Below are 13,132 nucleotides of genomic sequence, written 5' to 3'. Positions count from 1 at the left end.
TCTGTAGACCAGGCTGGTCTCGAACTCACAGAGATCCACCTGCCTCTGCCTCCCGAGTGCTGGGATTAAAGGCGTGCGCCACCATCGCCTGGCGATTAGTTACTTTTTTAATGTTGTTGATGTGACAAACTACTTGGCAAAGACAACTCAAGGAAGGAAGGTTTTTTTCTGGCCCCGTGTAAAGTTATCCTCTTATTGTGGTGGGGCAGGCCTGGCGGCAGAAGCATGATGCAGTTGGCCACATTGCGTCCACAGTCAGGAGCAGAGGGATGAGTGCTGACCCTCAGCTCCAGTTTTGTTTTAGGTGGTCTGAGACCTCAGCCCATGGAGTGGTGCTGTTCATGTTTAGGATGAGTCTTCCCACCTCAGCTACCCCAATCTAGAAAATCCCTCACAGACACTCCCAGAGCCTGACTCCTCGGTGACTCCAGGCTCTATCAACTTGACAGGCCGTAATAGCAACCATCTCGTTACCCATCTGGAGGTGGGGATGTTCCATGACTTGAGTGGACCCCAACTCAACTTGGCTTGTTCCCGTTGGGGCTGGATAGCGGGCCAGTAGCAGTGTGACTGTAGTACAGCTCAGTCCTCTGGGAGACCTCCGGGCTTCTGCTCCGGTGACTGGAATCTTCCAGGGCAGAAACCGCAGCCTCAGGACAAAATCTGGGGGGCTGATAGTAACCCTCATCAGTCTATTTGATCTAACACAGCAGTTGGAGAAACTGATTTTGGGGTGTAGGAGCTACTGTAGGGTCCCACAGGTAGCCCCATGATCTTTTCAGGAAAGAAAGCAGCGCGCTGACCTCCTGGGGCACCTGACTGGAGAGCTGGAGCGTCTGCGAAGGGCCCACGAGCGAGAGCTGGAGAACTTGAGGCAGGAGCAGGACCAGCAGCTTGAGGACCTAAGGCGGCGGCACCGGGATCAAGTGAGGGCCTGGGAGTCGGGGCAGTACTTAGAGACTTCCATTGCAGGGCAGGAAGTCTTGGGTGCTGATCCAAGAGTTGCAGGGCAGAGATTCTGGCACCTTCAGGAATAGGATCTCACGCTGGTTATGCCTACACTTCAGGGTATCTTTGTTCCTTTGTTTTCTGAGCCTGGGAGTAGCCCCAGTATTGGAAAGGAGAGGTCAGCCCATTTACATCTTTAGGGTGGACAGGTTCATGTCTCCTTGCCCCACTGGGGATCAACAAGATGTGGCGTGTATACACTGGAAGGCTGTAAGGACAGGGAAAGAGGGAACAAGCCTGAGGCCAGCTTAGCGCTTGGGGTGTGGCATGTTGGGTTCTGGACCTTTCTCCTATCCTTCAGCTAATAACCTTCGACCCTTTCTACACCTATGTCTTTCTCTCTACCATACTTTGGCCAGGAAAGGAAATTACAGGATTTAGAGGTGGAACTTGCAGCCAGAACTAAAGATGTCAAGGCCAGATTGGCTCAGCTGGATGCCCAGGTGAGGGAGGCCGAGGCTGGACCTACCTTGCCTTGGGGAGGGGGTTTGAGCACAGAGGGCAGGCTCTACCTCAGTCCTGGGGTCTGCAGTCAGCCCAGGGCTTGTCTCCCTCCAGGAAGAGAACATGCGGAAAGAGAAGCAGCTGCTTCTGGATGCGCAGAGGCAGGCTGCTCTGGAGAAGGAGGTCTGTCTGCCCACCCTTTCTCTCTTGTTTGTCCCCCGCCATCTATTTACCTGTCCTGTCCGGGTCTCTGGGGTTCTAAGACTGTGTTGGCCACTATCATGTTACCCAGTGGACCTGACTTTCAATCCTTGGGGAGTGGGGCTCTGGTGGGGGATCAGGAGCCTGCAGACCCTAGATCCTAGAGACAGTGGCTTCAATGGCTCCAGGTTTCCATTGTTTTCTGTCTCCCACACCTCTGATACTGCCTGCACCTCACCTTCTCCCCACGGCATCGGTGCCCCAGGAAGCCATAGCCACCCGTCAGCACCTGGAAGAGGCAAAGAAAGAGCATACCCACCTGGTGGAGTCAAAGCGGCAGCTGCGGAGGGTCATCGATGACCTGCGTGTCCGGCGGGTGGAGCTGGAGTCCCAGGTGGATCTGTTGCAGGCACAAAGTCAGAGGCTGCAGAAGCACCTGAGGTAGTGTGGACACTCTGCTCCTGGCTAGTGGCCACCTCTTCCCCCAGACCTCTGCCCTCTGCTGCTTTGGGACCCATGTCATCATGGACATCCACAGGGAGAGGGCCCAGTTTGGAGCCCAGACAGAAGCAGCCAGCACAGTCCTGCTGCACTTGGTAGGGAATGGAGTGCCGAGGCTATGAGAAAGAGAGGATTCTGGGTTCTGGTGTCCACACCCCAGCCCTGCCCTGTGGGAATGAGAGTGAGTGTGCCAGCCTCACAGCTCTGCCTCCTACTCTCTTCCTCACCACAGTAGCCTAGAGGCTGAAGTCCAAAGGAAACAAGACATGTTTAAAGAACTGGCAGCTGAGAATAATGCATCCCCACATTTGGAGCCAGATCTCCACATTGAGGACCTGAGGAAATCCCTTGGCACAGTGAGCGAGGGGCTGAGGCCTGGGAGTGATGGTAGGGGTTGGACATTTGGAGAGGAACTTGGCTGTGCTTTATTTTGGATCTAGCCTCCTTTTCTTAGTCTCTTTCTCCACCCTCTCTATCACTCAGATGGTGCATATATGTGAAGAGCACCTGGGCGCTGGCAGAGCTGTTTCTGTGGCTAGGACACGGGGCAGGGCTTCAGGATTCCTTCAGCCTGTGGGCTGTTGGCCTTTGCTGCACTCATATGGCCTTTTCTATTATGTGTTTCCAGAATGAGACCCAGGAGGTGTCCTCTTCCCTCTCGCAGAGCAAGGAGGAGATCGACCTGGCCATGGACAGGTGAGTTTCCCCAACCCATTTTGTGCCATGGGAGAGTGCTTATATCAGAGGTGAGATGACAATGACCTTCAGTGGGGCGTGGTTCAAGGCATGGCCCCCGGGATGGAAGACTACTAAGCCAATATCCTGCGCTTGGTGACTTTTAACACAGCATGCTGGTACCTGCTGGCCTCTAATTGAAGGTCAGATCTCAAGGAGTATCTAGTTATCTGAGTACAGGCCCCAGGCACGATCCACAGAGTATCTGTGAGCTATTGACCCCACGTGCTACACACTCTAGGTACTTAATGGTGATATCCAAGTCCCAGTCCAGCAGCTCCTGTGTATGTTCACGTGGACATGTGCTGGGGAAGTGGCCCCGTGGCTCAGTGTAGTCTTTGGTTTTCCTTCCCTACTCCCTCCTGCCCCACAGTGTCCGGCACTTCCTCTCTGCTGAGGGTGTAGCTGTCCGGAGTGCAAAGGAGTTCCTGGTGCGCCAGACACGCTCCATGCGGAGGCGACAGACGGCACTGAAAGCCGCCCAGCAGCATTGGCGCCGCGAGCTGGCTAATGCCCAGGGGGTGGATGAAGACCTCCCAGGCACCAAGATCCTGGACAGTGTGTGCAAGAACTTGGATGAGGTTAGGAGCCTAGAGGAGGGCCTGCTAGTCTGTATTGGGAGATCTGAGGGGGCTAGCTTTTCTCAGCTGAGCATTCTGGGAACCCTGAGATGGGCTACGCGGGCTCTGGGGGTCACTTGCCTAATCGTGGCCATATATGCAGTAAAGTCTATGCAGATATTCCCAAATCTGAAAACTACAAAATCTCAGATGTTTCTGAGGCCAAGCAATTTGGAAATGGGACACTCAACCTGTATTGCTATTTCCATGTCCTACACGAAAGATACGACCAATGTCTAAAACATTTCAAATCCAGTGCTCTTCTTTACCCTTTGGTATTCTGGAGACGGAAGATCTGTAGATACACTCAGTGCAAGGTTGAGTAGCTCCCCTGGCTGGCTTCTCTGACAGTCTGATTCGCAATGAAAAGACAGAGATGCCATTGTTACATGATGTTAGAGATTTGTGTACCAATCGAGGCCTCAATAGCATGGGTTCCCCTGGAACATGTCTGAACGCTTAGAACTCTGATGGTGCCAGAACTGGTGAGGGACCGATGCTCTGAGGCCTGGATGCCTGGCCTGTGGGCAACAGATAGCAAGAGGCTTGCAGACACAAGGATGGGCTCCCTTCTCTCCCTGGGCACCTTCACTGCTATGCTGTATTCCTTTTGGTGGTGGCAAGGGTTAACAGAGTGATGGTAACCGTTTGGCCCACAGCTTGAGAACTTAGCATCTGTGGGCATAGTGTTCCTCACGTAACACACTGTCTTGTTAGTTCTCAGGGTCTGAGGTCATTCTCTCAGATGAGCAGCCGGCCTGAGAGTTAAGGGATGTGTTTACAACCACCCAGCCAACAAATACCAGAGCCGGGACTCTATCATCCGTGTTGAACGTTTTTCCTCCCCTTCCTCCCTGGCCACAGGAGACCAGGCACCTGGATGAGATGAAGTCAGCCATGAGGAAAGGCCATGACCTGCTGAAGAAGAAAGAAGAGAAACTGAACCAACTGGAATCTTCTCTACAGGAAGAGGTGTCACCCTGTGGCCACACAGCCTGGTGTGGCCCCTCCCTCCCTCCTCTAGGCCTGGATTAGGGAGAGCTGGATCGCTAGTGCTCAGGCTCTTGGCCGAGATAACAGAGGCATTGGCTCTGTCGAAATATCTGAGAAGCTGATGTCTGTGCTGATGGTTCAAGACATCCTTGGAGCATCTGCTGCTTGGTCACAGCATTCTTGGTGAATGTCACAGAATTGGGGACTAGCCCTGTTATTCCTGCATGGTTCCAGGAGAAGTGTGACCAAATGTGGCTTCAAGGTGTCTCTTCCTTCCCTGAGACTGTATGAAATCTCCATGCCCCAGGTTTTGGTTTGGAAGCAGAGATATTCAAATGGCCAGTTTTGGGGTGGATGATGGGGTTCTGCTGGTTCTGGGGGGCGCCCTATGGACTGCTTCACAGGCAGTTGAGTTCTCTTAGCTTAGCCCCTCTTCTGAGGCAGACTTTGTGGGTACCTCTTTGGGGTGCCTATAGAACCTTGGACCTCAGAAGAACCACCTCATCAGACCTCAGTCCTCTCTCACCACAAGGCAGGCAGAGCGAAATCACACGGGAAGGGACAGTGCTAATGGTCACTTCTACCTGTCAGGTCTCTGATGAGGACACTCTGAAAGGATCCTCTATCAAGAAGGTGACCTTTGATCTCAGTGACATGGAAGACTTGAGCAGTGAGAGCTCTGAGTCCTGCCCCCTGCCTCATAGTGAGTGGTGTCACACAAGGAAGCCTGGGAGGGAGAGGTGAAGTGAAGCCCAGTGTTGTGGAGAAGGAGGAATGTGGGGCCATTCTAGCCTCCTCCTCCAAGCCCTGCAGCAAGCCTGGATGAGGTACATCGTCATCCCTGGGTCTGCAGCATGGAGGATGAAGGGGCCAAGGATCCCTGCAGCCCCCCACTCTTGGCTGCTCTGGCCTGTGCTTGGGTCAAGGACCTTGTTCTTCCTTTTGTCTATGTCCTTGGGCCCCTTGTCAGGGACACAGAAGCCCTGCACCCATCCTTTGTCCTCCCATAAGGTCTTTACGTGTTATCTGCAGTAGTAGGATACTCAAGTGCCAGCTCAATCCTGAATCCTTCCTACCATCCGCCTCTTTCAGTCACCCTGACCCCAAGCTCCGCCGATCCCAACAAGATCCACTACCTGAGCAGTTCCCTTCAGCGGATCAGCAGTGAGCTGAATGGTGTATTGAGCGTGCTGGGTAGCCTCAACTCCCAGCCGCCTCCACAGGTCCTCAGCAGCCCACCCCCACCTCCGCTCCTTACCTCCTCGCTTCGGTCCTCCAAGAACGCCCCTACCCCAGCCTACTCCCTCCTGACCAAACCCTCGTCCTCATCGTCTGCCACACCCACGTCCACCCAGTGGGCCTGGGACCCGGGACAGGGCACCAGGCTCTCCTCCTCCTCGCAAACCGTGGACGACTTCCTGTTGGAGAAGTGGCGCAAGTATTTTCCTTGTAGGTCCCCACTCCCCCGTGCACCTGGTTTCTGGGTGAAGCCCTCCCACCTCTCTCCTCTGCCCTTATGCCCTCTTTCATAACCATCCTTTCTTTTGCCTTTGCCTCCCATTACCTCCCTCCCCATTTTTGGTCATTGGCTCTGTCAGTGGGGCCCTGGTGAAGGAAGACCTTGTTGTGGCCTTACAGCCAGAGGGTCTGCGCTGGGATGTTGTACAGCGAGCCTGCACTGTGCTGAGCTAGAGCCAGAGCCAGGCAGAATCAAAACCCGTCATTGTTGTCACCCTAATGCCTGTCATTAATACAGTACACGGTGACGTTTACACACACATACACACACACACACACACACACACACCTCTTTAGTCTGTATTGTCGTTCTCTGAGGTAGTAATTATTTGTGTCCATTTTATAGACTAGTAAAGTTGAGACTCAGTGGGGTTTAGTAGTGAGCTCCAGAGTCCGATACCAGGTGTTGACTCTGCCTATGACCCCTTGATCCTGGCTTCTGCTCTGCTGTCCAGTCTCCTCCTTTAGTCCACCCCCTGTTGAGGAACACAAGTCATAAAGGCAGCCATCTGAGGAAACATGTAACAACATTTTCTGCCCCAGCCCAAATTGAAAATTAGGTTTTTAGCATCATAGTCTGTCACCCATCTGTCACCTTCAGCACAGAAACTTTGCCTGCCATTGTTTGTTCCGGGGACTTCCTTTTCTGGGACTGCAGGAGGCGCGGGTGGTGAACATGGGAGTGGCTCTCTGAGGCCAGGGCTGGCTCAGCTGACTGCTCTCGCACTCCTTGCTGTTGCAGCTGGCATCCCGTTGCTTAGCGGCTGCCCTCCCCCACTGGAGAACAAGCTGGGCTATGTGTCCGTAAGGTGAGCCTCTCAGTCAAGAGCCTCAGTGTATGGACCTCCCTGGGGAGGGGTACCAGGGACCCAGGCAGGTCTCCAGTCCAGAGCCATCTGCGTCCTGCCTCCGTCTGAGCAAGCGAATAGTCAAACCCTGCTGCTGAAGTTCAGGGGTGTGAGGAGGGGCATGTCTGACTAGCTCTACAGATGTTGTCTGCTGGGTCTGTGAGGAGACATGAGCCTGAGGGGAGACCCAGCTCTTCCCAGGGCCCCACTAGCCCTGGGGTCTGGCCCGTCTTTGCCGTTGGTCTTTGTCTGATTCCTATGGCCTCTTCTCCAGTGCTTGCTGAGCAACATCTGGAGTAAGGGGACGCCCCATGGGGAGACAGACAGGCGATTATTTAGTCCCGTTATTCATTTCTTATTCATCTTACTCCCTGCCAAATATTCTCTCCTCCCCACCCCAGCCCTAAGTGTAAATCCCACAGCCATGTCTGCTCTCTGGGTCAGCTCGAGAGCTGGCATTGTGTAAGTATTTGAGCTGACTGATTGACTGAGGACAGACAGATGTGAAGGTCCTGGGTAGATTCTGCATCAAGTGCCCAAAAAGGGGTTGGAGGGCAGTCACTACCTTCCCTCTGGGGACCAGAGGAGGACTTTTGAATTGCTGGAGGCCTTACAGGAACACTGGTGGGCCAGTGAGAGGAGGAGGGGGGAGGTGCTTGACTTTGCTACTCACGCCAGCCCACTTCCTGCCTGCTCTCCCTCTCCTCACTCTCTAAGCTCTTCTCCTTTTCCCCAGTGAGCAGCTCCACCTCCTGCAGCATTCCCATTCTCGAGTTCCCAAGATGGACAGCGTCAGCGTCCAGAGCATGATCGAGTCTAACCGGAAGTGGCTAGAACATTTCAAGAATGACCCCAAGGTGTATCCTTTTAGCTGGTCCCCAAACCCTTGTCCCTTCCCGTTGTACCGGCCGACTGGCTGTGCTCTGCCACAGGCCTCTGATGTTTGAGGAGCATCCTGTTGGGCCTTTGACCTGTTCTTAGCACCCACCTGGACGTGCTCAGCCATCTAGTTTTCCTTCACTTTGTGACCAGACAGCTCTTCTCAGCGCCCAAACCAACAGCCACTTCGAACTTACTGCAGCTGGGCCTGGATGAGAACAACAGACTGAATGTGTTTCACTATTGAGGCCTGTGGGGCGGTCTCCTCATCTACACCAAGTGCCTGAGGCACCATCAGCACCTTATTTCCCTCTGGTCAAGCATGTCCTCCATTGTGTGTTCCACCCAGGACTCGGAGGAGCCCCCAGGTAGGCAGGCGGGAAGCTCATCATGACTGTAAACAGCCACCCACGCTTCGCCCATGGACTGTCCTGAGCAGGAGTATACGGGCATCTGCAAGCTCTTCATCAAAGCGGCTGCTGAGGACTTCAGGGATGTGGCCACCTTCAATTAAAGCGGCTGCCTTGGGAGGCCTAGTTAGTCTCCTTGGAGCTCGGGTTCCTGGCCTTCAAGTACTGCTGAGGGCTCTCATGGAGGCGGGGAGTTTGGTCCTTTGCTCAGGACAGCCCCCTGGCATGGCCATGCCCTGGAACTTGGCTGTAGCTGTCTCTTTAATACCTCAGCCCTGTAAGGGTCACATCCGTTCCTCTCTTTTTGGCTTTTTTATTGTCTTTTGACTCTCTCAGGTCTGGGCTCAGCTACCTGAGTCCTGCTGAAGTCGTTCCCGGCCCCAGATGTTCTGCATCTTCCCCTCAGCCAGCACTGGGCTTTCCTCAGGGCCAGCAGCCTTCCCTCCCTTTTGATGCTCTCCAGAGCTCTCCCTTGCTCTCAGGTCTCAAACACCTATCTCTTCAGGAAGCCAAAAAGAAAGCCATAGAAAAAGATGGGGATGATGTCTGCCCCGTTTTGATATTTCTCTTCCTACAGCATCCTTGAGCCCTGTGTCCCTCTGTCCTTCCACCTGGGCCACCCCTGTCCTAAGCCCGCTATCAGGTCTTCCCAGAGCTCAGTGGAGGGCTGACTACCTGGTACTGCCAGGGACTGTCTTGGCCAGGTGGCGCTTCTGGCACAGTCTCTACAGCCCCTCGTCCCCCAGTGGGCTCTGCAGGTGATGTTCTCGGCATCTGTCTCATTGTTTAAACAAAACGCCTCGTTTTTCTTGTCTTGAGAAGCTGCGGTCTGCCTTTACCCACTCTCACTGCTTTGTTGCTCATTTCTTCGCCATGGAATATGACCCTAAGAACCAGTTGGCTTTTACCCTCTTAGGTAAATTTTTAAGTCATCAGCCGAGCACATGCAGAAAAAGTCCATTTTGTTATTTGTTACACTCTGTGTGCCTCGAGAGCAGCTTGCGTGATCCAACCAACCCTGGTGACAATCCTGTGTCTTTTTGCATCTATTAAATCTCTGCAAGTCTGTTTTCTATAAGGCAGTCCTATGAATGTGTTGGTCTCTCTGGAGGCCTTTGTGTCCTTCCTCCTGTGGGAAAGGGAGTGTGTATGAACTATCTCCTTGGGTATCTGATCTAATCATCCAACAGCGTGGAGTTTGGTGCAGGTGTGGTTTGCTCTGTTTTTATGGGTGACGAAAGCAAGGCTCAGAGACCTTTAGGTGCGTGGGGCCCCTGGTATAGAGCCCTGCATGCCGTCCCCTCCCCCAGAGCACCCTCAGCCCTACACCTGCCGCCACTTCTCACGGAGGTACTCGCTCACACTCACTATCCGCCCCTTCCCTGTTTCCCACTTTCCAGGCTGGAGACCCACAGGGCCATTTCCCCAAAGACCATGGGTTTCGTCTCCTGTGTAGACAAAGCCATGGCCTGCACCCCAGCCGTAAGCTGGCACCATTAAGTGGGGTCTGCCTCCCGCCCTGGGTGAACAGTCTGGAGATACTCTTGGGTTTGTAGCAAGGGATTAGCTAGGAGAACCAGCTCACACGGCCTTCCTTCATGCAGCTGTATAGACAACCTGCTGAAAACAGAAGAGCGTAGCCTAACGTCCTAGCCACTTCCCAGAAAGGAAGAAGAAAATGAGGGGAGCGTAAGCTGATAGCTGTTGACTGCTTCTGTGTGCTACGGTTTTCTTAAGCTCTTGTTTGTCATCTTAACCTTAGGAAACGTATGAAGAAGTTTAGCTTAGAGAGTTTAAGTAACTGTAGTTCAAATGCACAGAGCTAGTAACTAGGATTTGAACTAGATCCATCTGTTCTTAAAAGTCCAGTTCCGTTGCCCACAGCTGCCCCGTATCAAAAGCTGTTTCTTCTAGGCTTACGTCACAGTTCTTGGCCACTTGGTCTACACACCTGGAATCTTGCAAGTGGTGGTTTCTAGCTGGGGTAGTAAAACCTCCCTGGGTTAGGGCTTAAAAAGGGAATTTTGGGGCCTGGGCACATAGTACCATATAATTTACTCATTTAGCATGCGTATGACCCTGGAATCAGTCCCCAGTATAGAAAAAAAAGTGGTATTTGGCAGGCATGGTGGCATTCCTATTTAATCCCAGTACTCAGGAGGCAGAGGCAGATAGATCTCTGAATTTGAGACCAATCTGGTTTACAAAGTAAGGTTTAGACCAGCCAGGGCTACATAGTGAAAACCTGCCTCTTAATAAATAAATATATTTAAATTTAAAAAATTAAAACAATCTAATCTACATGGGAAGTAGAAAAAGACAAGATCTCCTGAGTAAATTGGGAGCGTGGGGATCATGGGAGAGGGCAGAAGGGGAGGGTGAAGGAAGGGAGGGGAGTGGAGAAAAATATATAGTTCAATAAAAACCAAAATTAAATATAAAGATTAAATTAAATTAAAAAATTAAAACAAAATTTAAAATAAAAAAATAAATAAAATCAATAGTTTGCCATAGGGGAAAAAATTTAAACAGATTGTCCGATCTCCTTTCCTCTCGGATTTTAGAATCCAGCTGGGAAACTCTGGACTCAAAACCTCTGGAGCCAGCTGAAAGGGATTGAGTTTGGGCTGCTATAAAAAACACTGCAAAGTTGGGGGCGCTGATAGAGTATTGTGGTGACAGGCTCAATCCTTGCACCTTGCCCTTTTGTATTAATCGGGGTTCTCTAGAGAAACACAACTTGTAGAACCAATATCTCTCTATAGGAAGGGGTTTATTAGAAGGACCCATAGGCTGCGATCCTGCTAATCATACGGTGGCTGAACAAAAGGCCCAAGGATCCAGAAGTTGCCCAGCCGACGTCTCAGCTGGCCTTCAGTAGACGCTGGAATTTCCAAGAAGTAGGCTCTGATGCAGTGAAGGGATGTGCTAGCAAGGTGGGAGCAGGCAGGCAAAGAGCATTCTGCCTTCCATGCCCTCATACAGGCTCCCAGCAGGGGTGGCCCAGATTAAAGGTGTGTGTCTTTCTACCTCAGAAATCTGGACTAGAAGTGGATCCATCCACTTCAAAACAAGCAAAAATTCCTCACAGGTGTGTCCCTCCGTTTTTAGATTCCATTTAGTTCCAGGTGTCATCAAGTTGACAAGAACAGCCACAAGACCTTCCAGACACTATGAACTAGGACTGCAGACAGCACAAATTACCCTTACAGCTCTGGAGACTGGAGATTCAGTTTCTGGAGGGCCTTTCCAGTTCGCATACAGTGCTTCGTAGCTGTGCTCTCATAGTGAGAGGGGAGCTGTGGTCCCTTAGGCACACACACACACACACACACACACACACACACACACACAATTACATTTGTGTTGTATATCTGTGAAGGCCAGAGGACAAATTGTGGGAGTTACTTCTCTCCCATCGTGTGGGACCTGAACATTAAAGTCAGGTCGTCGGACTTGGCAAGAAGTGTCTTTACTGGCTGAGCCATCTTGCTCCTGGAGGGAACTTTAAGTGACAGTTAGCATGGGTCCTGTAGTCACATAGCTCAATATTCAAAAGCATCAAAGTCTTTCTGTCCACATCCTATCTCGTGCTCTTTGAAAACAGCGGATAGTGCTCACACACACAGACATTTAAAAAAATGTAAAAATACTTGGATATCATTTTGTTTGTTAAAAATACAGATATTAGGGACCGTAAAGATTACTTGATGGTTAAGACCAGTTGCTGCTCTTGCAGAAGACAAAGGTACAGTTTCTAGCATCCACAGGTATTAACTATAGCTTCAGGAAATTTGATGCCCTCTTTTGACCTCTGTGGGCACAAAGCATCCAGGTGATGGACATACAGACATGTAGGCAAACACTCATATGCATTTAAAAAATATTAAAAATACAGATGTTCCTGGAGGTAGTAGAATACTTACCCAGCCCTGTGACAGGAACAAGACAAGTCACAATGGATTTCACCAGTGCTCCTCGTTTAGCCAGTATGGGTGGCTCATGTCTATAATCCTAGCACTCAAGATGCTAAAGTGGAGAAACACCACGAGTTCAAGGCCAGTTTGGACTACGTGTGAGGTCCAAGCTAGCCTGGGTTACAAAATGAGATCCAGCCTAAAACAAACATCTCCCAGTCAATCAAACAACTAAACAACAACACTGGTGGAAAACAGTTTGGCAGCTTCTCAAAAAGTGAAATCTACAATTGTTATATAACTCAAAAAAAATTCTAATCATAAGCTCAAGAGAACAGAAAGCAAGATCCTGATACTCACACACCCATGTCCCTAGCAGTGTTACCCATAATGCTCGGAAGGTGTGCGCATCACAGATAAAAGATGGACCAACCGTGGTGAATGCCTACGATGGAATACGCCTCATCCTTAAATAGTAATGAATTTCTGATATAGGATACGACAGGGATGTAGAGATGGCTCAGTGGGTCAAAACGCCCGCCCCTAAGCCTGACAGGCTAAGTTCAGCCTTGGGGATTCACACAGTAGAAGAAGAAAGCTGACTTTTGTCCGATGTCCTCTGACTTCCGTTTGTACACCCTGGCACGTAGTATGTGTGTGCCTCACATGGGTACACCTATAGACACACACGTACACTCAATAATTGTAAAAAAAAGCCATATGTTGTCATCAATTTCTCATCTTCTCTCGCCGAAAAACACAGGTATAGTGGCCCTCAAGGTAGCTTTGTTTGCAGGGTACAAGGGAGATATCTGGAAAGAATGGATAAACATTTAAGGCCATTGATCCAGGTCTTCATTTTGCTTGAATATAAATGACAAGGGGTAGGGCTTTGGGGGATCCGGGTGTGTTTCTAACAGGCAGCCTTGCCTCAGCCAGTCATATGGTGTGGTTCAGCATTATCAGCAAGTAGAATAGTCTGGGTTTGTACAAACCCGATTCCCCCTTCTCTTCTCCTTCTCTTCCTCGTCCTCCTTCTCTTCCTCCTCCTCCTTCTC

The 13,132-nt window shown here is 51.2% G+C and overlaps 1 protein-coding gene across 2 annotated transcripts in view; it reads left to right on the top strand.

The window, feature by feature from the left end:
• Nucleotides 1–9,224, top strand: part of Cep164 (centrosomal protein 164) — a 71,089-nt gene extending 61,865 nt beyond the window's left edge. For both annotated transcript variants that reach the window (XM_013346295.2, XM_026779128.1), the window contains 13 exons: nucleotides 783–926; nucleotides 1,368–1,451; nucleotides 1,567–1,635; nucleotides 1,919–2,094; nucleotides 2,387–2,510; nucleotides 2,783–2,850; nucleotides 3,263–3,470; nucleotides 4,374–4,481; nucleotides 5,094–5,205; nucleotides 5,595–5,951; nucleotides 6,763–6,829; nucleotides 7,605–7,727; nucleotides 7,901–9,224. In XM_013346295.2, the coding sequence (XP_013201749.1) occupies nucleotides 783–926; nucleotides 1,368–1,451; nucleotides 1,567–1,635; nucleotides 1,919–2,094; nucleotides 2,387–2,510; nucleotides 2,783–2,850; nucleotides 3,263–3,470; nucleotides 4,374–4,481; nucleotides 5,094–5,205; nucleotides 5,595–5,951; nucleotides 6,763–6,829; nucleotides 7,605–7,727; nucleotides 7,901–7,994 (1,734 nt within the window). In that variant the 3' untranslated portion in view covers nucleotides 7,995–9,224. The remainder of the gene's footprint in view (nucleotides 1–782; nucleotides 927–1,367; nucleotides 1,452–1,566; nucleotides 1,636–1,918; nucleotides 2,095–2,386; nucleotides 2,511–2,782; nucleotides 2,851–3,262; nucleotides 3,471–4,373; nucleotides 4,482–5,093; nucleotides 5,206–5,594; nucleotides 5,952–6,762; nucleotides 6,830–7,604; nucleotides 7,728–7,900) is intronic.
• Nucleotides 9,225–13,132: the final 3,908 nt, after the last annotated feature.

Source organism: Microtus ochrogaster, chromosome 5 (genome assembly GCF_000317375.1).
Source record: "Microtus ochrogaster isolate Prairie Vole_2 chromosome 5, MicOch1.0, whole genome shotgun sequence".
Taxonomy (NCBI): Eukaryota; Metazoa; Chordata; class Mammalia; order Rodentia; family Cricetidae; genus Microtus; species Microtus ochrogaster.
This window is presented reverse-complemented; position numbering and strand designations above follow the sequence as displayed.